This window comes from Neophocaena asiaeorientalis, unplaced genomic scaffold, assembly GCF_003031525.2.
Source record: "Neophocaena asiaeorientalis asiaeorientalis breed wild unplaced genomic scaffold, Neophocaena_asiaeorientalis_V1.1 scaffold517, whole genome shotgun sequence".
In the NCBI taxonomy this organism is placed as follows: domain Eukaryota; kingdom Metazoa; phylum Chordata; class Mammalia; order Artiodactyla; family Phocoenidae; genus Neophocaena; species Neophocaena asiaeorientalis.
In genome coordinates this window covers 2,480,720-2,502,926 of record NW_020172724.1, presented here as the reverse complement: position 1 = coordinate 2,502,926, position 22,207 = coordinate 2,480,720, and the positions used below count along the sequence as shown (strand labels likewise).

At 48.4% G+C, this 22,207-nt stretch overlaps 1 protein-coding gene across 1 annotated transcript in view; it reads right to left on the bottom strand.

The window, feature by feature from the left end:
- Positions 1-8,880: 8,880 nt before the first annotated feature.
- Positions 8,881-22,207, bottom strand: part of ANXA11 (annexin A11) — a 42,322-nt gene continuing 28,995 nt past the window's right edge. Inside the window, exons 5-15 of the mRNA XM_024740227.1 lie at positions 21,706-21,793; positions 21,364-21,458; positions 20,622-20,735; positions 18,558-18,648; positions 18,090-18,169; positions 17,901-17,957; positions 16,072-16,165; positions 12,879-12,974; positions 11,805-11,863; positions 11,470-11,592; positions 8,881-9,663 (exon numbers count right to left, since the gene is read on the bottom strand). Of these exons, the coding sequence (XP_024595995.1) occupies positions 9,604-9,663; positions 11,470-11,592; positions 11,805-11,863; positions 12,879-12,974; positions 16,072-16,165; positions 17,901-17,957; positions 18,090-18,169; positions 18,558-18,648; positions 20,622-20,735; positions 21,364-21,458; positions 21,706-21,793 (957 nt within the window). The 3' untranslated portion in view covers positions 8,881-9,603. The remainder of the gene's footprint in view (positions 9,664-11,469; positions 11,593-11,804; positions 11,864-12,878; positions 12,975-16,071; positions 16,166-17,900; positions 17,958-18,089; positions 18,170-18,557; positions 18,649-20,621; positions 20,736-21,363; positions 21,459-21,705; positions 21,794-22,207) is intronic.

Sequence of the window (22,207 nt, the reverse complement as noted above, 5' to 3'; positions counted from 1 at the left end):
AAATTTTAACCATTTAAAACAGTACAAATTCAGTGGGTTCATAATGTGTAGTCATCACCACCTTCTAATTCTCATCATCACCTTCTAATTCCAGAAATTTTCATCACCCCCAAAAGAAACCCTGTACCATTAAGCAGTCACTTCCCATTCCCCCTCCCATCCTCCCTTGGAAACCACTAATATTTCTTTCTCTGTGGACTTGCCTATGCTGGACATTTCATATAAATGTAATCATACATTTTGGTGTATGATTGTGTCAGACACAAAGCCTTTTGTGTTTAACTGTTTTTCGCTTAGCATAATGTTTTCAAGGTTCGTCCATGTTGTAGCATGTATCAGTACTTCGTTCCTGTTTATGGCTGAATAATAATATTCCATTTTATGGATATATCACATTTTATTCATCCATTCATCAAATCAGTGGATATTTGGGTTGTGTGCACCTTTTGGCTATTATGAATAATGCTATGAACATTCATGTATACGTTTGTGTGGATATATGTTTTCATTTCTCTTGGGTCTATAATTAAGGATGAAATTGCTGAGTCAAATAGTAACTCTATGTTAAGTTTCTGAAGAACAGCCAAACTGTTTTTGCATAGCAACTGTACCAGTTTACATTCCTACCAGCAATGTATATATAAGGTTTTCAATTTTTCCTTATCCTCCCCTACACATCTTATTGATTACAGGCATCACACTAGGTGTGAAGTGGTTATCTCGTGGTTTTAGGTTGCATTTACCTAATGACTAGTGATGCTGAGCATCTTTTCATGTGTTTGTCGGCTACTTGTATGTCTTTTTTGGAGGAAGGTCTATTCAAATCCTTTGCCCATTTTAAAAACTAGGTTGTCTTTTTGCTGTTGAGTTGTAAGAGTTCTTTATGTATTGTGGATACTAGGTTTTTATCAGATATATGATTTACAAATGTTTTCTCTCATATTCTGGGTTGTCTTTTTATTTTCTTTATAGTGTCCTTTGAAACAACAGTTTTGATGAAATCCAATTTATCTTTGTTTTGTTCCTTCTTGTTTTGGTGTCATATCTAAGAATCCACTACCACATCCAAGGTTATGAATCATTTAATCCTGTCTTCTAAGATTTTTACAGCTTTAGCTCTTATATTTAGTTTTTTAAATCTATTTTAGGTTAATGTTTGTATGTGGTGTGCGGTGGGGATTCAGCTTCATTACTTGCACTTAGTTGAAGAGAATATTCTTTCCCCACTGAATAGTCCTGGCACCCTGTCAAAAATCAATTGAGCATAACGTTTAGGTTTACTTCTCAATTCTATCCCATGGTTCTGTATGTCTGTCTTTATGCCAGTATCACACTGTTTGAATTACTATAGCTTTGTGGTAAGTTTTAAAATTAAGTATGAGTTCCCTGACTTTTTTGTTCTTTTCCAAGACTGTTTTGGCTATTTGAGGAACAGTTCCTTGCAATTCCATATGTATTTTAGGATCAGCCTGTCCACATCAGCAAAAGGCAGTTGGAATTCTGATATGGATTAGATTGAATCTGTAGATCAATTTTTAGAGTATTGCCATTTCCACAATACTGTCTTCCAATCCATGAGCACAGGATGTTTCGTATTTTTTGTATTTTTCAGTGTAAAGTCTTACACCACCTTGGTTAAATTTATCCTTATTTTATTCCTTTTGCAATGACTGTAAATGGAATTGTTTTCTTAATTTTACTTTCAGATTGTTCATTGCTAGTGCATGGATATATAAACGACTTTTTTGGTTGATCACATATCCTATCCTGCAACTTTGCTGAATTCGTTTACTAGCTCTAATGGGTTTTCTGTGGATATTTTAGGATTTTCTATATATAAGATTATGTAATCTGTGAATAGAGTTTTACTTCTTACTTTCCAATCTGGATGCCTTTTATTTCTTTTTCTTGCCTAATTACCCTGGCTATAACTTTCAATACAATGTTGAGTAGTAGTGGCAATAGCAGACATCTTTGTCTTGTTCTTGATCTCAAGGAAAAGCTTTTATTTTTTCACCATTGGGTATGCTTTTCGTAGATGCCCTTTATTTCAGGTTGATAGATTTTCCTTCTGTTTTTAGTTTCTTAGGTTTATTATTATTATATGTGAAAAGATGTTGGGTTTTCTCAAATGCTTTTTCTGCATCAATTGAGACCATCATGTAGTTTTTATCCCCCTTCATTCTGTCAATATGTATTACATTGATTTTTTACATATTGAATGCTCCTTGTATTCCTTTTGATAAATCCCACTTGTTCATGCTGGATAATCCTTATAAATATACTGCTAGATTCAGTCTGATAGTATTTCACTGAGGTTTTTTGCACATTTCTTGTGGCTTTGGTATCAGGGTAATACTGGTCTCACAGAATGAGTTAGGAAGTGTTTCCCCCTCTATTTACGGGGAAAGAGTTTGAGAAGGATTGGTGTTACTTTTTCTTTAAATGTTTGATAGAATTCACCAGTGAAGGCTCCTGGTTCTGGATTTTTCCTCGTTGGGAGTTTTTGATTACTGATCTCTTCTCATAGGTCTATTCAGACTTTCTATTTCTTCTTGAGTCAAATTTCAGACTTCGTGTGTTTCTAGGAATTTCCCCATTTCATCTAGGTTATCTAATATGTTGGCATAGAGTTGTTAACAGTATTTTCTTATAATCCTTTACTTCTATGAAGCTGTTAGTAATGTCCTCACTTTCATTTCTGATTTTAGTAATTGAGTCTCCTCTCTCCTTTTTCTGTCAGTCTAAAGGTTTGTTAATTTTGTTGATCTTTTTGAAGAAGCTTTTGTTTCATTGATTCTATTGTTTTTCTAGTCTCTATTTTGCTTATCTGCACTCTAATCTTTATTATTTCCTTCTTTCTGGTTGCTTTGGGTTTAGTTTGCTCTTCTTTTTCTAATTCCTTAAAGTGGGAGGTTAGGCTACTGATTTGAGATTTTTTTTTTTCTTTTTTAATGTAGGCATTTACAGCTATAGATTTCCCTCTGAGCACTGCTTTCACTGCATCCCATAAGTTTTGGGCTTTCATTTTAATCAATCTCAAAGTATTTCTCATTTCTTTAACTCACTGTTCTTTTTAAGTATGCTTAGTTTTCACCTACTTGTAAAATTTCCAGATTTCCTCCTGATATTTCTTTTAAATTTCATTCCATTGTGGTCATAGAAGATACTCTGTATGTATGGTTTGAATCTTCTAAAATTTATTTAGATTCTTTTGTGGTCTATCTGGAGAATTTTCCATGTGCACTTAAGAAGAATGCATATTCTCTTGTTGGGTGGACAGTTCTATATATGTCTGTTAGGTCTAGTTGATTTATAGTGCTGTTCAAGTTTTCTGTTTCCTTATCTTTTGTCTAATTATTCTATCCAATAGGGAAAGTGAAGTGTTGAAGTCTCCAACTATTATTGTTGGGACTATTTCTCCCTTCAATTGTCAGTCTGTTTCAAACTTTCTGGGGATCTATTGTTAGACGCATGTATGTTTACAATTGTTATATTTTGATGGGTTAACCATTTTATTAGGATATAATGTCCTTTGCCAATCTCTGCCTCTTAATTGGAGCATTTACTCCATTTATATTTAAAGTAATTACTAATAAATAAAGACTTGTACCATTTTGTTATTTGTTTTCTATGCCGTAATTTTGGGGCTCCTTAATTCCTCCATTATTGCCACATTTTATGTTAGATGGTTTCAAGTGTACCACTTGATTCCTTCTCCGTTCTTTTACTATTTTTGTTATTTTCTGGGATTACATTAACATCTTAATTTATAACCAGTTTGAATTAATACCAAGTTTCAATAGTATACAAAAGCTTTGTCTCTCTCTATATGTCCTATATAGCTCCATCACCTGCCTTTAATGTTGTTATTGTCACAAATCACGTCCTTATACATTTTATGCCCATCAACACAGTGTTATAATCCTTGTTTGGTGCAATTATCTTTTAAATCATATAGGAAAAAAAGAGGTGCTACAAACCAAAAAATATATATTGATACTGATGTTTATATTTACCTATGTTTATCTTTACCAATGTTTCATCTCTTCAGGTGGATTTGAATTACTGTCCATTATCCTTTCATTTCAGTTTGAAGGACTTTCTTTAGCATTTCTCACATGAAAGGTCTACTAGCAAGAACCTGTCTCAATTTTTGTTCACCCAGGTATGTGTTAACTTCTTCATTTTTGAAGACTATTTTGCCAGATATAGGATCCCTGTTAACATTTCTTTTTGCAGCACACTGAATATGTCATCCCACTGCCTTCTAGCCTTTATGGTATCTGACAAGAAATCAGATGTTAATCTTATTGAAGATCCCTTGTATGTGACAAGTCAGTTCTCTACTGCTGACTTCAGGATTCCTTGTTTTTCAACAGTTTGGTTATAATGTGTCTCAAAGTGGATCTTCTTAAAAATACTACGTATGGTTCACTGAGCTCCTGAGATGTGTGGACTACTGTCTTTCATCAAATTTCTAAGCTTTCAGCCACTGTTTCTTCAAGTATTTCTGCTTTCTCTCTTCTCTTCTATGACCTCCATTATGTGTACGTTGGTATACTTCATGATGATGTCCCACAGGTCTTAGGCTCTGTTAATTTTTCTTCATTCTTTTTCCTTTTTACTCCTCAGATTGGGAAATCTCAATTGACCTATCTTGAAGTTTGCCAACTCTTTCTTCTCCCTTCTCAAATCTCCTCTTGAGCCCCTCTAAGTGATATTTAAAAATTTATAATTGTACTTTTCAACTCCAGAATTTCTATTTGGTTCCTTTGTATAACTTCCTTTTATTGACATTCTCTATTTGGTGAGACATCATTCTCTTAGTTTCCTTTGGTTCTTTACACGTGGTTTCCTTTAGCTCTTTGAGCTTTTTAAAGGCAGTTGATTTAAAGTCTTTTCTTGTTAAGTCCAATATCTCGGTTTTCCTCAATTTCTATGAACAGATTTCTTGTTTTCCTGAGTATGGGTCATACTTTCTTGTTTCCTGGCATGCCTCAATAATTTTTGTTGAAAACTGGGCATTTTGAACATTATGTGAAAACTGTGGAAATCAGATTCTTCCCCCTCCCCAGAGTTTGTTATTGCTGCTTGTTGAATTTGTTGTAGTTTGTTTAGTGACTTTCTGAACTAGTTTTTTAAAGTCTGTATTTGGTGTGGTCATTGAAGTTTCTGTTCAGTTAACTCAGTGGTCACTAGTGATCCAACACAACTCCTTAAACTCCTGGAACAACCACAAAACCCCAAATTTCCCAGTCTTTACAAATGTGTTATGTGTGTGTTGGGGAAAGAGTATCTTTGGATACTCTGCCAGGCAGTCTATGACTCTGCCTGCTTCACTTTCTGCATGTGTAGAGCCTGAAGGTCAGCCAGAGGTGAGAGCTTACGGTCCTCTCAAGTCTTTTCTAAGCATGTGTCCAGCCCTAGGCATTTGTGTGGCCTTCTAGATTCCCAGGAATTAATGGGAGCACTCTAAAACCATTATTCCCCAAAGCATCACATCATCGGCCTTTGCTCCCCAAACTTTTCAATTTGTCTCCTGTTTGCCCCAACTGTTAGCCCTCTCTCCAGGCCTCAGTGCTAATGAATCTGCCTTCAAATGTCCCTGAGGGTTACCACCTCCTCCTTGGGAGAGTTCCAAATTAGGTAAAATAAAAGCAAGTCATTTGAGCCAGTCTTTCAGGGAGCAACAAGAAAGATCAAAACAACCAACCATAATTCTTGAGAACAAGGTCCATTCTGCTCCATTCATTGCTAGGAACCTATAACAGAATGTGGATATTGTTTTTGAGGCTGATGCCAAGCTGTGGTGAGGAGGATAAGGCTGGAGTAAGTGAAAATGAAGCAAGATCCTCTTACCAAGACTCAACTTTGTATTTTAAGCTTTTGTTTGGTTGCAAACTTTCATTTTCAGAGCTCTCATAAAGTTGATTCTGACAGTTTTTGCCATCTTATTTGTCACTTTCACAGAGGAACAGGCTTTTGGAGTTGCCTACTCTACCATTTTTGCTGACTACAATCAAGTTTAAGAAGCTCTGATCTAGTCTTCCCTTCATTTTAGGCCCAAAGAGGGGAAGTGACTTATCCACGGTCACACAGCAAACCAGTAGCTGAGCTGAGACGGGAAAAGGGATGCCTGACTCCTGGACCAGTGCTCTTTCTGATTCAGGGCTGTGTCAGCTCTTATTGCTGGGAAGGAACGAGGTTCAGAGTGGACACCAGTATTAGGCCAAAGCAAGCTTTCCAAGGAGTAGGCGTTGAGGGTAAGAGCCCCTTACAGAGTTGAGACCCTGACTGACCAAATCCTTTGCTGAGAGGGAACCCTGTATAGGGCCAGTTGGAGGACTGAGTAATGATGTCCCTGTCCTTACAGGAATACGAGCAGAGAAGCTTTCAGGTTTGATGGGGTAAAAAATTTAAGCTAGTCTAGTACCTGCCTGGAGAAATGATTAGCTTGATTTCTGTTTTCTTGTCTGACTCCGCTCCGTATCAGCCAGGGTAGGAAGGAGCTGAGGGCAGAAATAAGGGACCAAGTCCTAGGCTAGGACTATAACTCCCTGCCAAAGCACAAGGATGGACATGGCATGGCCATCCAGTTGTTGCTTTGACCATGGGCATCTGCAAAGGCTCATCTTTCAGATCCTTCTTGCCAAAGCTGGGAGTGGACCAGTCCCACCTCCCACCGTGGACTGAAACACTGCCACCTGCTCACCTGCCCTGTGTGTGAACATTTCTAAGTTCAGAAGTTCTCTGGCTCAGTGCAGGAGTATTTAGATCAGCATCAGAATATAAGGCTCAGAATCTGTGAGGGTGGGGCCCAGGGACCTGCACCTTTAACAAGCTCCTCAGAAGATCCTGATGCACACTAGGGTTTGAGAACCACCACTTAGGACCGTTTCCCCGTCTACAAAGTGAGCACTCCAAGGTTCCTTTCTCAAATTTTGCACCTGAGGCAAGTGACTCATTGCCTCACCCTAGTCCTGTCCCTGTCCCTAACACACAGTGTTCATTCCAATGTCCCCACAGCTGTTGAAAACAGACTCAGGGCTGAACTCACCTCATGCCTCATCCTCTGGTTGCTATTCTGGAAGTGACATTAGATGTGCGGCATGGACCGGCCTTGACTAACACCTCCAGGAGGCAGGAAAAGACCCAGTGTAGTTTCCTCCCAGAAAGATGACCTGTAAGATCAATGTCTCCCTCATCTTTTTTTATCCTGAGCATCACCGTCAGTGTTAATAACCTTTTACTGATCTTAGAAGGCAGTAGGTGCCTTTCTTTGTCTCTGGAGAGATCTGTGAGGCATTCACATAGTCCTCCAGCCCATCCTTACTATGAGTTGGGTCCCATGGGCATGACCAAGAGGGAAGTCAGAGGGACAGAAAGGTAGAAAATAAGGACCAGGCTGAACACAGGTGGCCCCCAAGTGTGTAGGCCAGGGGTATCAAACTCAAAGACGTGTAAGGGCCCAACAGGTAACGTGCACATGGTATACAATAGGGAGTAGTGGGGCCTGTGGCAAAATGGAGAGTACATACCTAAACAGGGCACCTGTGAGTTGGCTCCAGCAGCAACTGCTGCGCAGGAATTCTGGGCAAGCGTTACTAGAATTTTTGGCTTTTCATGAGAATCCATTCTTCCAGATTTTTAAAAATATGAAATCGCTCAATGCTTAAATGTTGGCAACGAATTCAAATTTCTAAAAGGACTTTTTGGGGACCAAAGTGAATGCACGTACAGGTTAAATACTGCCTGTTGGGCACCAGGTTGGAACCGCCGGTGCAGACAATGGGACAAAGTAATGTCACAGAACATTTACAGTCACGTTATGGGAGGTTGAATCTAGACTCTGGCACAGTGCAGGAGGCCACCAAAGTCGGCCTGGACCCACGGCAAGTTGTGCAGTGCCTCACAGTTCATCCCACCAGGCAGGTCCCACCTGGCCCCCAAGGGCAAGGGGCCCACCCTTGGGGAAGGGCAGCCAAGCATGCTGGGTCCTGGTCAAGAGGCTCTAGGCATGGAAACTGAAGCGGAGCTGACGTGACAAGCAGGGCCTGCCGTCCATCCCAGGGCCCACATCAGCCTTTCTGGCTGGGCAAGGCAGGTCTAGGTAGATCAGGCTAGTGTCCAGCTCACGGCTGCCCCACGTCCCTTGGGCCATCCCCTCTTCTATGTCCACAAGGTAGGGAGGAGTCAGGGTGGTGTCCCCAAGCAGATGTCTACTCTGTGGACAAGCCACTCCCTGGGGCCCCTGCTAGGGCCCAGCAGGCTTGGGCTCCCACCATAATCTCTGATTCTCTCCTTTCTAAACTTTCAACATAAGAAACCAGAAAGGGAGTGAAGATCCCTGACCAGAAAACAAGCTTTGGGCTTCTAGAAGTGACGACGACTTCTAGAAACTCTGTCCCTTCTGGACTTGCCTTCTCCTAACACCACCAACCAAGGGGCAAAGGGCCTGCCGGGGACCACAGCCAGGAGCTCCCTTTCAGACTGAAGGGTCCCTGAGGGGAGAAGCCGGTCTCACGCCTCTCTGATCCTCCTCGGTAAGGCCTCCCCCAGGAGTCATGCACACACCCCCTCCTTCCTGTGCCCCTCCTTCCGGACCTGGGGGGAAGGACCACGCTCCTCCTCCTCGCCCTAGTGGGCCTCACCGTGCCCGCATATGATGCCTTTCCAGCGTCCGGGCCCTGAGCACGAATTTCAGGAACCTCCATTTCTCATGTCCTTACGACCCAGTCCCTGCAAATTACTTATGCTCAGAGTTTCCTAAGCACAAGTTTCTATTTAAAGTCATAAAAATTTCCACCGGCTAGTAAGGCTGGACCCCTGCACTACAGGGCAGAATCATGAAGCACAGGAAAACAAGCTGGCACCAGGTAAACACTTCCAGAACCGGCTGACTTTAATTTGGAAACAGCTTTCGGCCATCCACGTTCAGGTTTAAGGCACATTCTCAATTACAAGTAACCCTGTCACTGGCAGGGAGCTGGCTTTGTTCTCGTGGTTTTGCGTGGAACAGATGACTTTCTGGCTTTTTTCTTTCCTAAAAAGGAGTGAGTTTGGCAATAACAAAGCTCATGACACATTCTCACCAGATGCAAAGAGTACTCTTAAAGGTTTTCCCTTTTACTCCTCAGTGAGGACATGGCGCCCCCAGTCCCCACCTGTCTCACCCAAACTGTGTATGCAGCAAAGACGTGTGCGCATCTGTCTGCAACGACTATATATTAAAAAAAAAAACCTCCAAATAAACATACAACGTTATATGACCAAAACGAAGCCAGGAGTTTAAGCCACAAGCAAAGGGGAATGACTGCATGAGTCAGGAAACAAAACGTCTACTTTAGCTGCAAGAGGCTGTGAGGAGTGGGGGTGGGGAGGAGGTATCCTGAGAGAGTTCAAGACCGACCCAGGTCCCTCAGCACGAGCACAAGACACGGATCAGGAGGGCAGGCGGGGACGGGGCCAAGGTTCTACGGATGGTCCGCGCTGGGACACCAAGGGGCTTTTTGTGGATTTGTTAGAAACAAACATTCTTTTGGCCTTTTCCTGGCATCGCTGTTGCCAGCAGGTGGACAGAAGTGACCCACCAGTCACCACTCAGTCGTTGCCACCACAGATCTTCAGCAGTATCTTCCGGTAGTCCCCAGAAGTGTCTCCCTGGTCACAGAAACAAGTAAGGCATCAGTTAAGCGAGGCTCGGCCAGTTCTGGCTTCCTGGCTCCTGATTTTCTTCTTACAGAGAGGCAGCCCCATCCTAGGAAATTCCCCACCGTGCTGGTGCCAGAGCAGGTGAGAGGCTCACACGCTGGCCTTGCAGGTGGCACAGACCTTTGCCAACGCAGTTCAGCCTCCTGAGCCCTCCCATTAAAAAAGAGAAAGCTGGGGGCTTCCCTGGTGGCGCAGTGGTTGGGGGTCCGCCTCCCGATGCAGGGGACGCGGGTTCGTGCCCCGGTCCGGGAGGATCCCGCATGCTGCGGAGCGGCTGGGCCCGTGAGCCATGGCCGCTGAGCCTGCGCGTCCGGAGCCTGTGCTCCGCAACAGGAGAGGCCACAACAGTGAGAGGCCTGCATACCGCAAAAAAAAAAAAAAAAAAAAAAGAGAGAGAAAGCTGTACTCACCCGAATGATCAAAGTCAGAATTTGAAAAACAAATACAAAAAAATTTTAAATAGCCAAACCCCCCCCTACCCAGGGCTACCTACCAGTGGCCTTTGCCCAGTGCATTTCTGTTGCACTAAGTTGGGATTATACCATAATGCACTACTGTGTCCTGGACAGGAAGTATAATGTACTATGATGCGACCGTCCAGTGAAGGGGACTGTTATTATCTGGGCATCCCAGTTCACACTGACATCCCCTCTGAGTCCACTGCACTTACATTAGAAGTAAGGCCACACTTAGCTAATTTCTCATCATTTCCTGCCATCGTTTCCTTCCTTGAGGGCAAGGCCTGTTCGGTGCCCACAACCTACTGGCACACACAAGATACTTTGTCAATAATTACTAATTCTCTGCTATCAACAGCATTGCTTTTATATCCAAGAAAAGAGAGAGAAGCCTCTCTCAGTGACATGCCCAACATCAAACGTTAGTGAGTCTGAAATCAGGACCTGGGCGTGGTGACTTCAATTTCAAGGTTCATGTGAGTTCAGAAATTAAGTGTCAGACCCCCTGACCCCTGCCGCGACAGGAATCAATTTTATCAGACTAGCTCTGGCACAGTGATAAAACAGGAGCTAGTCTCCATCAGACACGTACATGTATCACACAACATGCTTCACGTGGACCACCTCCTTCAAGACGCAACAGTCCTGGGCAGGGGGTACCATTATTATCCTCCTCTTAACGACGATGGAACTGGGCTTCAGGGAGGTTTAAGCAAGCTGCTTGAGATCACACAGTGAGCAAGTAGAAAAGCCAGAGCTGGACCCCAAGCAGTGTGACCCCCGAGCCCTCCCTCTGAACTGCCTTCCTGTGCTGACTCTACCACAGAGCTGAGGGAGGGGACTAATCAGGGAGCTAGAGCCACTCACCCTCCGGGGGGCTCGGGGCTTGATTTCTCACTGATGGATCACAGATCCACAGGGTGGCTGGATTCTGAAGGCCAGGCACCAGGTGGGGGAGGTCCTGTGTTCTCTGATGCCGATTTTGGACCCTCCCCCCCACAACTGTTTACTGAACAGCAGATGTGCTGGATGCTGGGACACAGAGAGGGGCGACAGCAGGGTCAAGAGGCACCCTGCCATCAGAAGCTGACAACCTGCTGTTGTACAACCAGATGAACAAGTGAAGACTGAAGAGGGCAAGTACGAGGACCACAAACAAGATGCCCATACTTGGCTGAAGCCGAGCCCGCGAGAGCTCTGAGGAGGGAGAGTAAAGGGGACAGTGGGAGTGGCCAGGGAGGTCCGTGGGTGAGCAGGACGCCAAGAGGCAGCCCAGACAGCCCCCAGAGGCCCGTACCGTGATGTCGTGGTACAGGGACTTGCCGTACAGCCGCTTATACTCTGCTCTGATGTCCAGGAGGTCGATCTCGCTGCGAGACACCATGATGCGGATCAGGGTCCGGTCCTTGGTTCCTGCTCCCTAAAGAGAGTGGGCCCAGGGGCATGAGCAACGGGCCTCCTCACCGTCCACTTCCCCACCTTCCCTGGGCCCTGGTCCCCTCCCCGCCCCTGGGCCCTCTGTCCTCTTGGCTGAAGGGTGGCCCTCCTCATGCCTCCTCCCCTGAGCAAGGTCCCAGTCACGAGTGGGCTGAGACACCCCCCACCCAGACCCTGCACCTGGGGGTTACCTACCCTCATGGCCCTGTTGAGCCTTTCAGCAAAGAAGGCTGGGGTATTCTTAAGACATTTCACTAGAAGAGAGAAACACGGCATAACTCGATCTGCAGAAAACTCAGTCCAGGGTGACATGACGCACACAGCATCCTCTTAGGAGGCCGGATGCCAATCAAACACACCGCTGCATCCACCTTCCTCTCCCCTCATCTCCTCTAGACTCAATTATCCTACAATCCTGGCTCCAGCCCTTTGGAACAGAGACATGCAGAGCCTGGACACCAACCCAACACATTTCCTGACAACCAATGTGATGCAGGAAGCTGTGCAGGGAAGGAACGTGAATGGTGTGTGGAACCATGTTGCTGCTCAGGCAGGAGAGGACAGGCTGGAGATGCCATGACCCTCATGGAAAAGGATGGCCGAGTGGAACAAACATCTAACTAGGGTTCTCAGGCCACGATACCTACCATGGGGTACACAGGGAAATCTGTCCCATCCAGAAAGCTCCGAGAAAAGCAAAACAGAAGGGCAAACCGTGACGTTCCCAAGTGGGTATAAAGAGGGGCCAACCCCTCAGGGTTGGGGAGGGGGTAGGACGGACCTGGAGCCCATCAGGCCCTGCTCTGGAGGACATGACACAGGCACTGCAGGAAGTACACCAGTGTCCTGGGAGCTACGCCAGCTTTCCTTGCCCAGGGCCTGTTTTGCTGCTGCAAGTAAAAAAAACCTTTCCACGTGTTTCCATCATAAACATCTGACAACTGCCTGCAGGGATGTATTTTTAGAGGAAACTTGGCAGGATATGCATCATCTTCCTCCGGGAGAACAGCTGGTCACGTTCCCACTAGTGCCCGCACTGCAGCTCCCTCCCCCAGGGCTGGGCTTGAAACATAAACAAGACACCTCCAGGACTACTGGGGGTACAACTATTCAGCAATCGAGAAGCAGCCTGATTTCCCACCATGTAGGCAACTGGATTTAGCAATCTTGGACCCTTTCACTATGATCTTCCTCAACCGGAGGGTGGGTGAGCACCCTGAAAACTCACAACACACGACAGCCCCGCAGCGGGCAGGCCAAGATACCTACCCACGGCCAGCATGCCCTGCTCCAGGTCCCCGGACATCTCCCGGCAGATGCTCTTCTCAATGTCACGGCCTGTCATTCGCTGATATTCGTTGAAAACTAGTGGCAAGACAGAGGGACATGTTATGGACTGAATTCTGTGCCCCCCCAAATTCCTTTGTTGAAGTCCTAGCTCCTAGGACTTCAGAATTTAACGGTACTTGGAGATAGTCTTAAAGAGGTAATTAAGTTAAAATGAGGCCCTTAGCGTGGGTCCAAATCCAATCTGATTGGTATCTTTATAAGAAAAGGAGATTTAGACACACAAGAAAACACCAGGGCTGCAAACTCAGAGGAAAGATCACACGCGGACACAGCAAGGAGGGGGTCGTCTTCAAGCCAAGAGGAGCGGCCTCAGGAGAAACCATGGCTGCCAGCACCTTCATCTTGGACTTCCAGCCTCCAGAACTATGAGAAACTATGAGAAACTATGAGAATTATGAGAACTATGAGAAACTATGAGAACTATGAGAACTATGAGAAAATAGATTTCTGTTGTTTAAGCCACACAGTCTGTGGTATTTTATTACGGCAGCCCTACCTGACTTGTACAGGACACGTGGTGAGGAGGCCTCTGCCCCTTCCCAGAGCCCACCTCTCGCCCTCTGCTCCCGGTGCCCTGGACGGCCCCAGTGACCACACCTGCTCAGCTCTCAAGTTGGCCAGTTCTTTGCCCCAGGGAGAGTGCACCCCACCCCCTGCCCCCCAGGACTGCTCACCATCCCCTTACCAGCGCTGGCCTCGCCACTGCTCACCCATCACACCTCAATCCCTGGTCCAGGAGCCCTGACACCGATAGTCTCTTCCCAGATCCCCACACCTCCAGTCCCAGCCCTGCTCCGTCATTCTATGTGCCAATCTTTCTCAGTCTGACGGTGAGCGAACGCCCATCCAGTGCCCCAGCTTACCCTGGGATGGGCCGAGCACCCACAGGAAGTGTGGGCTGTGGGTTCCGAGAGAGGCAGGTGTGCCATGGAGACCTGAGTCCTAATTTGAGCTCTGCCCCAGGATATAAACCTCCTCTTCCCCAGCCAGGGTCTCAGTTTCTATCTGTGTTCTCCAAACTGCTGTGATTTGTATATCAGTAACATGATTTCTGCTACATCTGTATCCAACTTCATTACTTACTATTTTCTTCCGATCAGCTCCTCTTTCCCCCTGACTAATAACATTTGTGAAAGCGGGGGTTTGATGTGCTACCGATATATTCCATACTCATTAAAACAAGCAACGATTAAGATGAGCATATGCTCGCTCGCACTCAAGTACAGAATAGGGCAGAGGTTAAAAAGTGTGCTCTGGAGGCAGGCGGCCTGAGTTCAAACCCCAGCTCTGCCACGTTACCACCTGGGTAGCTGACTTCCGCAACTGCCCTTTGCCAGCTTCCTCATCTGCAAAACAGGAGAACGGCCCCTATTCGCATGTATTAAAGACTCAGTGCCTGCACAGAGCAGGTGCGGCGATTTCACCCACCCACGCTGCTAAGTGTGGTCATCGTTCTCTGTCCTCACCTGCCCTCTCATATTCGCCGCTGACACTGCTGGTTTCCAGGATGCCCCTTTCTTTGGGTGCCCCTTCTAATTCTCCTGCAATGGCCAGGGCCCTGTCCTCAGACTGCTTGGTCTCCCCCCCGTCTCCCTCTGAAGGGACCTCTTGCAGTCCCAGAGCCTCAAACTCCTTCGACCCACTCATAGTTCCCAAACTGCCATCTCTAGCTCAGACCTCTCCTGGCCTCTGGCCTCGCAGACCCGTTGCCTACATGGTATCTGTGACTCAAGGCTCCTGACTTCCTTCCCTCCTAAAGCCTACTCGACACACAGCTTCCCAGTCTTGGTCGAGGGCCCCCTCCCCTCTTCCACTGACTCAGCAGGAACAAACCCCGTGTCATCCCTGACTCCTTTCTCTCTCTCACACTCCACGTCCAGTTCATTGGCAAACAGGGCCAGAATCTGAGCACTTCTTGCCACCTGCCCCTGCCAGCTGGTCCCGGCCACTGTCACTTCTCCCCTGGAGTTACTGCGGCAGCCTCCTAACTGGTTTCCTGCTCTGCCATTGATCCCTTCTCTCTTCTCAACACAACAGCCAGGACACTCACAGAACCTAAGTCAAATCACATCTCTCCTTCACTCAGAGCCCTCCAATGGCCTCCTGTTTTATTCGGGGTAAACACCTAAGTCCATGCAATTGTCATCAGGGCTTCCTACCGTCTCTGACCTCACCTCGTCCTATGCGCACTCACTCCATCTACTCCACCTCACCAGCCCCCTTTACTGTTTCTCGGTTGCTCAGGGCCTTTGCACCTGCAACTCCTCCATGTTTTGTTTTTTTTTGCTGTACGCAGGCCTCTCACTGTTGTGGCCTCTCCCGTTGAGGAGCACAGGCTCTGGACGCGCAGGCTCAGCGGCCATGGCTCACGGGCCCAAACGCTTCGTGACATGTGGGATCCTCCCGGACTGGGGCACAAACCCGCGTGCCCTGCATCGGCAGGCGGACTCTCAACCACTGTACCACCAGGGAAGCCCCCTTCATGTTTTTAACTCAAATGTCATTACCCCACTGAGGAATGCCCCCAGCACCCTCCGACACCTTTATCACTTCCTATCCCAGTTTCGAACTTATTCTTCTCTAAAGATTTACCAACTGGTACAGATTGTATTTGATTTTTGTTTACTGCCAGGCTCCCCAAACAAGGTGAACCCCCTGAGAACAGAGATTCTGCAGTGCCGTTCCCTACACCTACTCCATGACCTGGCACGTGGCAGGAGCTCAGTTTATATTTGTTGAAGGAAAGAGTAAATAAGTGTTACTTACTACTATTAATTGTGATGTTAATTTTTTATGCCACACTTTGGAAACCACTGGGTCAGGTGCTCTTGAAGGCTCTCTCAACTCTAATAGTCCACATTATAGTCGATAAAGATACCAGCCAACAGGAGGCGCCCGTTTCTCCAACCTCCTCCCTTGCTTTCCTGCAGAGCGGGACGCTTGCAGACTCAGGAAACCGCTGATAATATCTTTTAAATCTCCACCAGGGGGCTCTTTCAAGGACGTGAAAGGCCCATGCAGAGCGGAACTGCTAAGTGTTCCTGCAAGCTGTTTCCTGCCATACCTCATCTGACCTCATTACGTGGCTGCAGGGAGGCCGGGACTGCCTTACCTGCCACCAGGTGGGCCCGGCTCCGGGAGCACAGAACTGCATTGAACTTGGACTCATCTGTTCCGAGGCGATTCTCTCCAGCTGCATAGAGCTCCTGGACAGAAGAGGGACAGATAGACATGCAATGCAGACCTCACCCCAGACTCCAGGCCCAGGTCACCGAGGAGAGCTGGGCAGAGTCTCCCTACAAGCCCAGAGGGGAGGGAAAGTGGGGCAGGGCCCCAGCTGAGCTCCATTCACTGTGCTGAAGTAGACACCATCCACACATCCTCTCACTAAGCCAGGAGAGCCAAGGCCGCGGGGGCCCAGGACAGGCAAGGAACAGCTTTAACCCAACCAAGGGAGCAGCAGCACAGAGGAAAACATGGGCTTGAGACCTAGCTCTTCTACCCACTTGCCACGGGACTCTAGGCAGGCTACCGGCCCTCTCTGAACTTCAGTTTCCTCATCTCTAAAACGCCAAGTTTGGATTAGATTCGGGGTCACAAACCTGAAAGCCCAAAGGGGCCAGCTGGGTAACTTAAATGCAGGAATCAGGCCAGCTGTAAGGCCAGAGTGGTGGGGACCACGGGGACCATGTGGAGAGGCAGTTACTTCTCAGCCGACTACATGACAGAGGAACAAGGCTCACAGCTGCCTGACCCATTTTTCATGAGGAACCAGAAACCCCGATATCTACGTGAAATTTCTTAAATCTTTAAAAGCAGTTTCCCTATCTATAAGCGGGAACACCTGAGACAATAATTATAACAACAACTGACAGATCGCAGGTGTGGATGTGGGATTTTATGTGACAGGTGCTTGCCTGCCGTTTCACTGCATACACTGTTATGTTTGCAAATGGGGAGAATTCGCACTTTTCTGTTCGGTTTTTGAAGGTTTGAGCCCAATCTATTTGCCAATTTGCAACCCTTGTACCAGATGGCTCAAAAGTGCCTTCCAGGCCTCAGATAGCAGCTCTTGGACCTAAAGGCACTGATACTTGAGGGCAGAAGGTGGCCATCAGGGGCTCAGAGACCCCACAGGTCGAGGTGAAGCCGAGCAGGTCCAGACCTAGGAAGGCAGAGCAGTAGGCACGAGACCCTGCAACCAAGGCAACTTCTGCCTCAGCTGGGAAAAGGCCTGGACAGGAAACAGAAACTGGAAGATCCCCACTGGGGCAAGAGCTGGAGCCCAGGACTCTGGCGATATCCAGCCCTGAGTCCAGTTATAGGAACGGGTGTCCCAAGCCAGGGAGACGTTAAGTGAGCGGTCTGGGACCAGGGCAGAGGCAGGCACCAGGGCAGAGGCAGGCACCGTCTGGGCACAGAGAGTGAGCCCTTGCCCAGACTCTGCCTCCAGGTTTCTCTGGACACAATGCTCAACCTCTCTGGGCCTCAGTGTCCTCACCTGGAAAGCAAATGGGCCAGACAGGAAGAGTGGTTCTCTTCCAGCCCTTACAAGAGGGCACTACGGAAGTCCTCTGACATATGACAGAGACAAGGAGCCTACTGGCAGCTCCTGGTGAATGCAGCGCCCTGGGGGGCGGGAGCAGTGAGGTGGGGAGAGGCACACCCAGCTCCATCCCACCAGGAAGCCAGGGCTCTCTCCAGCCAGAACTGCTATGGTCTGAATTCATTAGTGGGAAACCCAAACTCCTCTGGAGAGGCACTGGGACTCCAGAACCGAGAGAGGAAACAGCCAGAGACTGTTCCCCTGCGAAACTCACAGCATCTGGAATCCACTCCTTATCTGTTGCTCTTTCAATCCCAGAACCCCTCCCTTGTAACACAAGAAAGTGGAAGACACTCCCCTGCTCAGGAAGCCAGGTGAGCGGCCACCACACTCACTTGCACATCTCTCTGGACGAGCGTCATGTCCACGTTTGTGCTTTCATCCCGGTTTCCCTGAAAGGAAGCAGGCTGTGAGGTCAAGGTCACTCCTTGGAGTCGCACCCCTCCCTCCCTGTTGCTCCTCCCCATGGCCCAGAGATCCACCTCTCCCTGCTGTGGGCCCGATCTCTGCCCTGGGAAAGGTACCTGAGAGAGAGAGATGAGGAGCCGCTGGAAGTGCCCTGACGTGTCGCTCCGAATGGCCTCCTCCAGGGCCTTTTTGAATTCTAAAAGGGAGACACAGGAAAGGGCTGCCCTGTAGCCCAGTGGACCAAGCTGCGCACTGCACACAGTTAACAGTGGGCTCTGGCATGAGGAGACAGGGGGCCCACGTGGCCCCCAGGAACAAACAACCGGAGATCAGGAGGGGCTGTGACTTCCGGGCTGACCTGGCCCCAACCTCGCCCAGGAGGTTTTCCCCAGCGCCCCCTTACCTCAGTCACCTGCTCCAGTGTAAACAGCAGGCAGGGCTGGGTCTGGGAGGGAATCCCAGTGTGTTAGGGGTGGCAGGAGATAAGGAGGCCAGGAAGGAAGAGAGGCCCTGGGAGAGGGTGTGGCCAAGGCCCTAAAAGCACAGGGTTCTGCAAGGGGCAGAGGGCCCGGGGCCAGCCTAACCTGTCTTGTAGACTCTGTTCAATTCCCGGATGTGCTCATTGCTGCGGGAGGCCAGGATCTCGATCAGGCAGGCTTCATCAGTGCCTGCCCCCTGGGAGGCAGAGAGCACAACAAAGCACAGGCTTGTTACAGCCTCCTCCCTGGCGCTCAGGATCCCCCGGGGCACAAACCCCAGAGACAGGCCACAGACACAGACTCGCCCATCGTGCTGCTGCTGCGGCCCGGGCCTGAAGCAGCCAGCCTCCCCTCTGCAGTCCCAGGAAGGTGGTACCAGTAATGACAGCAACACGGTGATAAGTAGAGATCATGGGAAGGAACATCCCCATTCCACCCGCCAGGACACTGAGAATTAGAGAAGTGTAGTAACCTGTTCAAGGCCACACAGTAAATGGTGGGGTTGAGAGGTGGACCTGGATCTGATTTATTCCAAGTTCAGCCCATGAATGAGATGAGAAGCAACTGAGAAAATGGGTTTAAAGCGAGAGCATGACACGTGGGAAAACGTGAGTCGTAGAGTGGACTGTGGAGCATCTGGAGACACCTAGGAGAAGGCAACAACATCGAGGATGGAAGAGATGAGCGAGTCAGGGACAGTGAGGAGGCAGAGGACAGGGTCAGTAGCCTGGTTTCTATGTCAGGTTGAATCTTGGTTCTGCTGGTCACTAGCTGTGTGACCTTGGGCATGTCACTTCACCTCTCTGTGCCTCAGGTTCCTTGGCCATAAAATGGAAGTGATTCTGCAGGCAGACAGAGTAGGGTGTCCCCAGAGCAAGAGAACCAGGAATGGCTTTCTTGACATAAGAGAAACCATTTTTAGCCTAAGCTATCTTGTGATCTAAGCCTGGCCACAGTACTTGCCCTTAAAGGAACAAAAGAACAATAGGAAAGATAACAAATCAGATGTAAAGACTCCCAGCTCTGTTTCAACAGTAAAGACTAGCCTGAAGCACTTTCTTGAGCTGTTGGCAGAATTTAAACCCCCTTGGGCACTCAACCACCAAATCAACTGGAACCTAAGGGATGAAGAGGTTGGCCTTTTCAAGTTTGGACTCTGTGGACCACCCAAGCCCCTTCATGAATATGCATGTGCCTTTAGCTTAAAACTTCCCCAGTTTTGCAGTTCCGGGAGATACGGCTTTGGGAAAGATCCCCAATGTTCTTACTTGCTGCAAGTAATAAATCTTTCCTTGTCTCGCTCTTTGGCTTGGCTGGGTCTCTTGACAGCCACAAAAAGGCGAACCCAGTTTCAGGTAACATCTTCGTGGGGGCAAGAAAAGTCACTGTGCCTATCAGGCCCCTGAGGAATGTCAGATTCCTTCTGCGGCACCTGCTCAGTTCACAAGGACTCCCCTGTCTGTGGGTGTGGCCCCTCCCCAACCACAGGACACCTGCTGGGGGTCTTGGGAGCCACAGGACTGTACAAAACGTGCAGGACCCTCCACTTGGTCATAACTGATTGAACTAGGGGGATACTAAACCCAAACGAAGCCCATCAGAACCTGCCCCCATTTGGAATTTGAACCAAGGGACAGCTGGCCTCTTCTGTAGCTGGATCTCTGACAGGTACATGGAGAGGGGTCAACAGGGATGCTGTGCTAAGGAAGGAGAGGCACAGAAGCAGATGGAAGAATGAAGCACACTCAAGAAGCAGCAGAGATGAGAGAGAAAAGTCTGCCCGCCGGCCCTCGCCTAATGAATGAGGATACAATCCACACCTCCCACTCTTATCACTGCATCACTAGCTCCCTCTGCAACCCCAGCTCCCCAGCTCCCACTGTGTTTTTAAGGTGGAGAGACTTAGATGCTCCCTGATGACGAATGACGCCTCATTTCCCTCTTGGGGGAGCCACCAGAAGTTCCCCTTTCTACAGCATTTGGACTCCAACCAGGAGGGTCCAGGAGCCGTGCTGACAACCGTGGCTAATAAGTGAGCGAAGACACACCACATGACCCAGGCCTTTCCCAGGGCTGTATGTCCACACGGGTACACACACACACACACACACACACACACACACACACACACACACACACACACACACACACACACACACCCATACACACCTTGATGGCTTCCTTTATCTCATAAGCATCAAAGAGGACCGGGGTCTTCATCAGGGCCAAGACTGTCTTCTCAAAGTTTCCTGACAGTTCAGATTTCAGATCTTTGATCAAATCCTGATTGGACATTCAGACAAACAAACAAAACCTATTTTCAGAATCCACAGGAGGTGACCAATAGGGACAATATCCCAGATCCAGGGACCAGCAGCATCTGCAGAAGAGCCAAACCTCAGGCCCCAGCCAGACCTGCAAAATCAGAGCTTGCGTTCAAACCAGATTCCGAGGGGACTCATGGCCATTAAAGTAGGAGAGGCACCGGGCCAGAACACTAGCCTATATGTACCCAGTGGTTACCTATCTAAAGATCTGAAAGCCCCCAAAATCAAAATATGGCCCCCATGCATTTGTTCAGTACTTAAAGCCTCTTCCTTCAAAGGGAAATAACTTGCCCATGGTCTTGGTGAGTCGTGCACAGCCAGACTGGAACCCAGATCCCTGGGCGCCTCTCATCAAACCTCAGTACCCTGTGGACTCTGGAATTTCTCCTTCAGAGCATCCTTTGCTTCTAGAAGATGCCATCAGCTGAGAGACAGCAGGAAATGCCCTAATGTGCCTTATGGTTTGTCCAGGAGATCCAGACCCACTAGGCCCCAAGGAAAAGCAGGAGTAGGGCTGTGCTAGAGGATATGCCTTAAGTCAGGAGGGACCCCCCACCCCACCCCGCCATCTCGCCAACACTCACCTTCCCATAAGCTGTCTTGAAGGACAGGAGGATCTGCTGCCGCTGCTTGTTGGAGCGACTCCCCAGGCAGTCAGTGATGGCCTGCTCATCAGTCCCTGGAGGAAGGAGAGGTGGGAGTGGGCAGGGCTGGGGGTCGTGGGGACGCTCTGCGGCTACAGACTTTCCTGGCCTGGGTCTTCCAATTCTCCTGGGCATCCCAACTGCACCCCCATATCCACCTTCTCTTCCTCCACCACTGGGGCCAGGCTGCCTCCACCCAGCGACCCCAGCCCACAGAGCCACTGTGTAACTGCCTAGGGAGTCGGGGGGTGATTAGGACTCGCACCACCTGGGGTCTCTCACCAAAGCCCTTCATGGCCTTCCGCAGGACCTCGGCATCTCGCAGGGGGTCAAACCCAGGAGCATCTGTGATGGTGCCTCGGTTTCCAAACTGCTCAGACAGACAGACAGTAAGAATGCTATATCCCCCAGATGTGAGACTGCCTGCCCCACACTCTGGAAATGACCTTTCCTCTAAAACTTGGGGTACCTGAAGGAGTCTGCAATCAACAGCACAGGGGACTTGACAATGAGTCGGCCTAACGTGCCCATTACCTGTCCTGGCACTGAAACGTCTGCTGGCTCCCGTGGCTAGGAGCCCACCTAGAGCTGAGTCCTGATGCTGAAAATCTACCCTATGCCCGGGTCCTCCAGGCCTGGGCCCGGGCTCTTGATGAAGGGGAGGCCTCGGGAACAGGGGTGCGGCCTCTCCTCAAGGCCTCAGCACCACAGCACACATCAGGGCTTGCCTAACGGGCCTGCTTAGTCCACCTCTGTGCACACGAGAAACAGGTGTTCCCTCTGG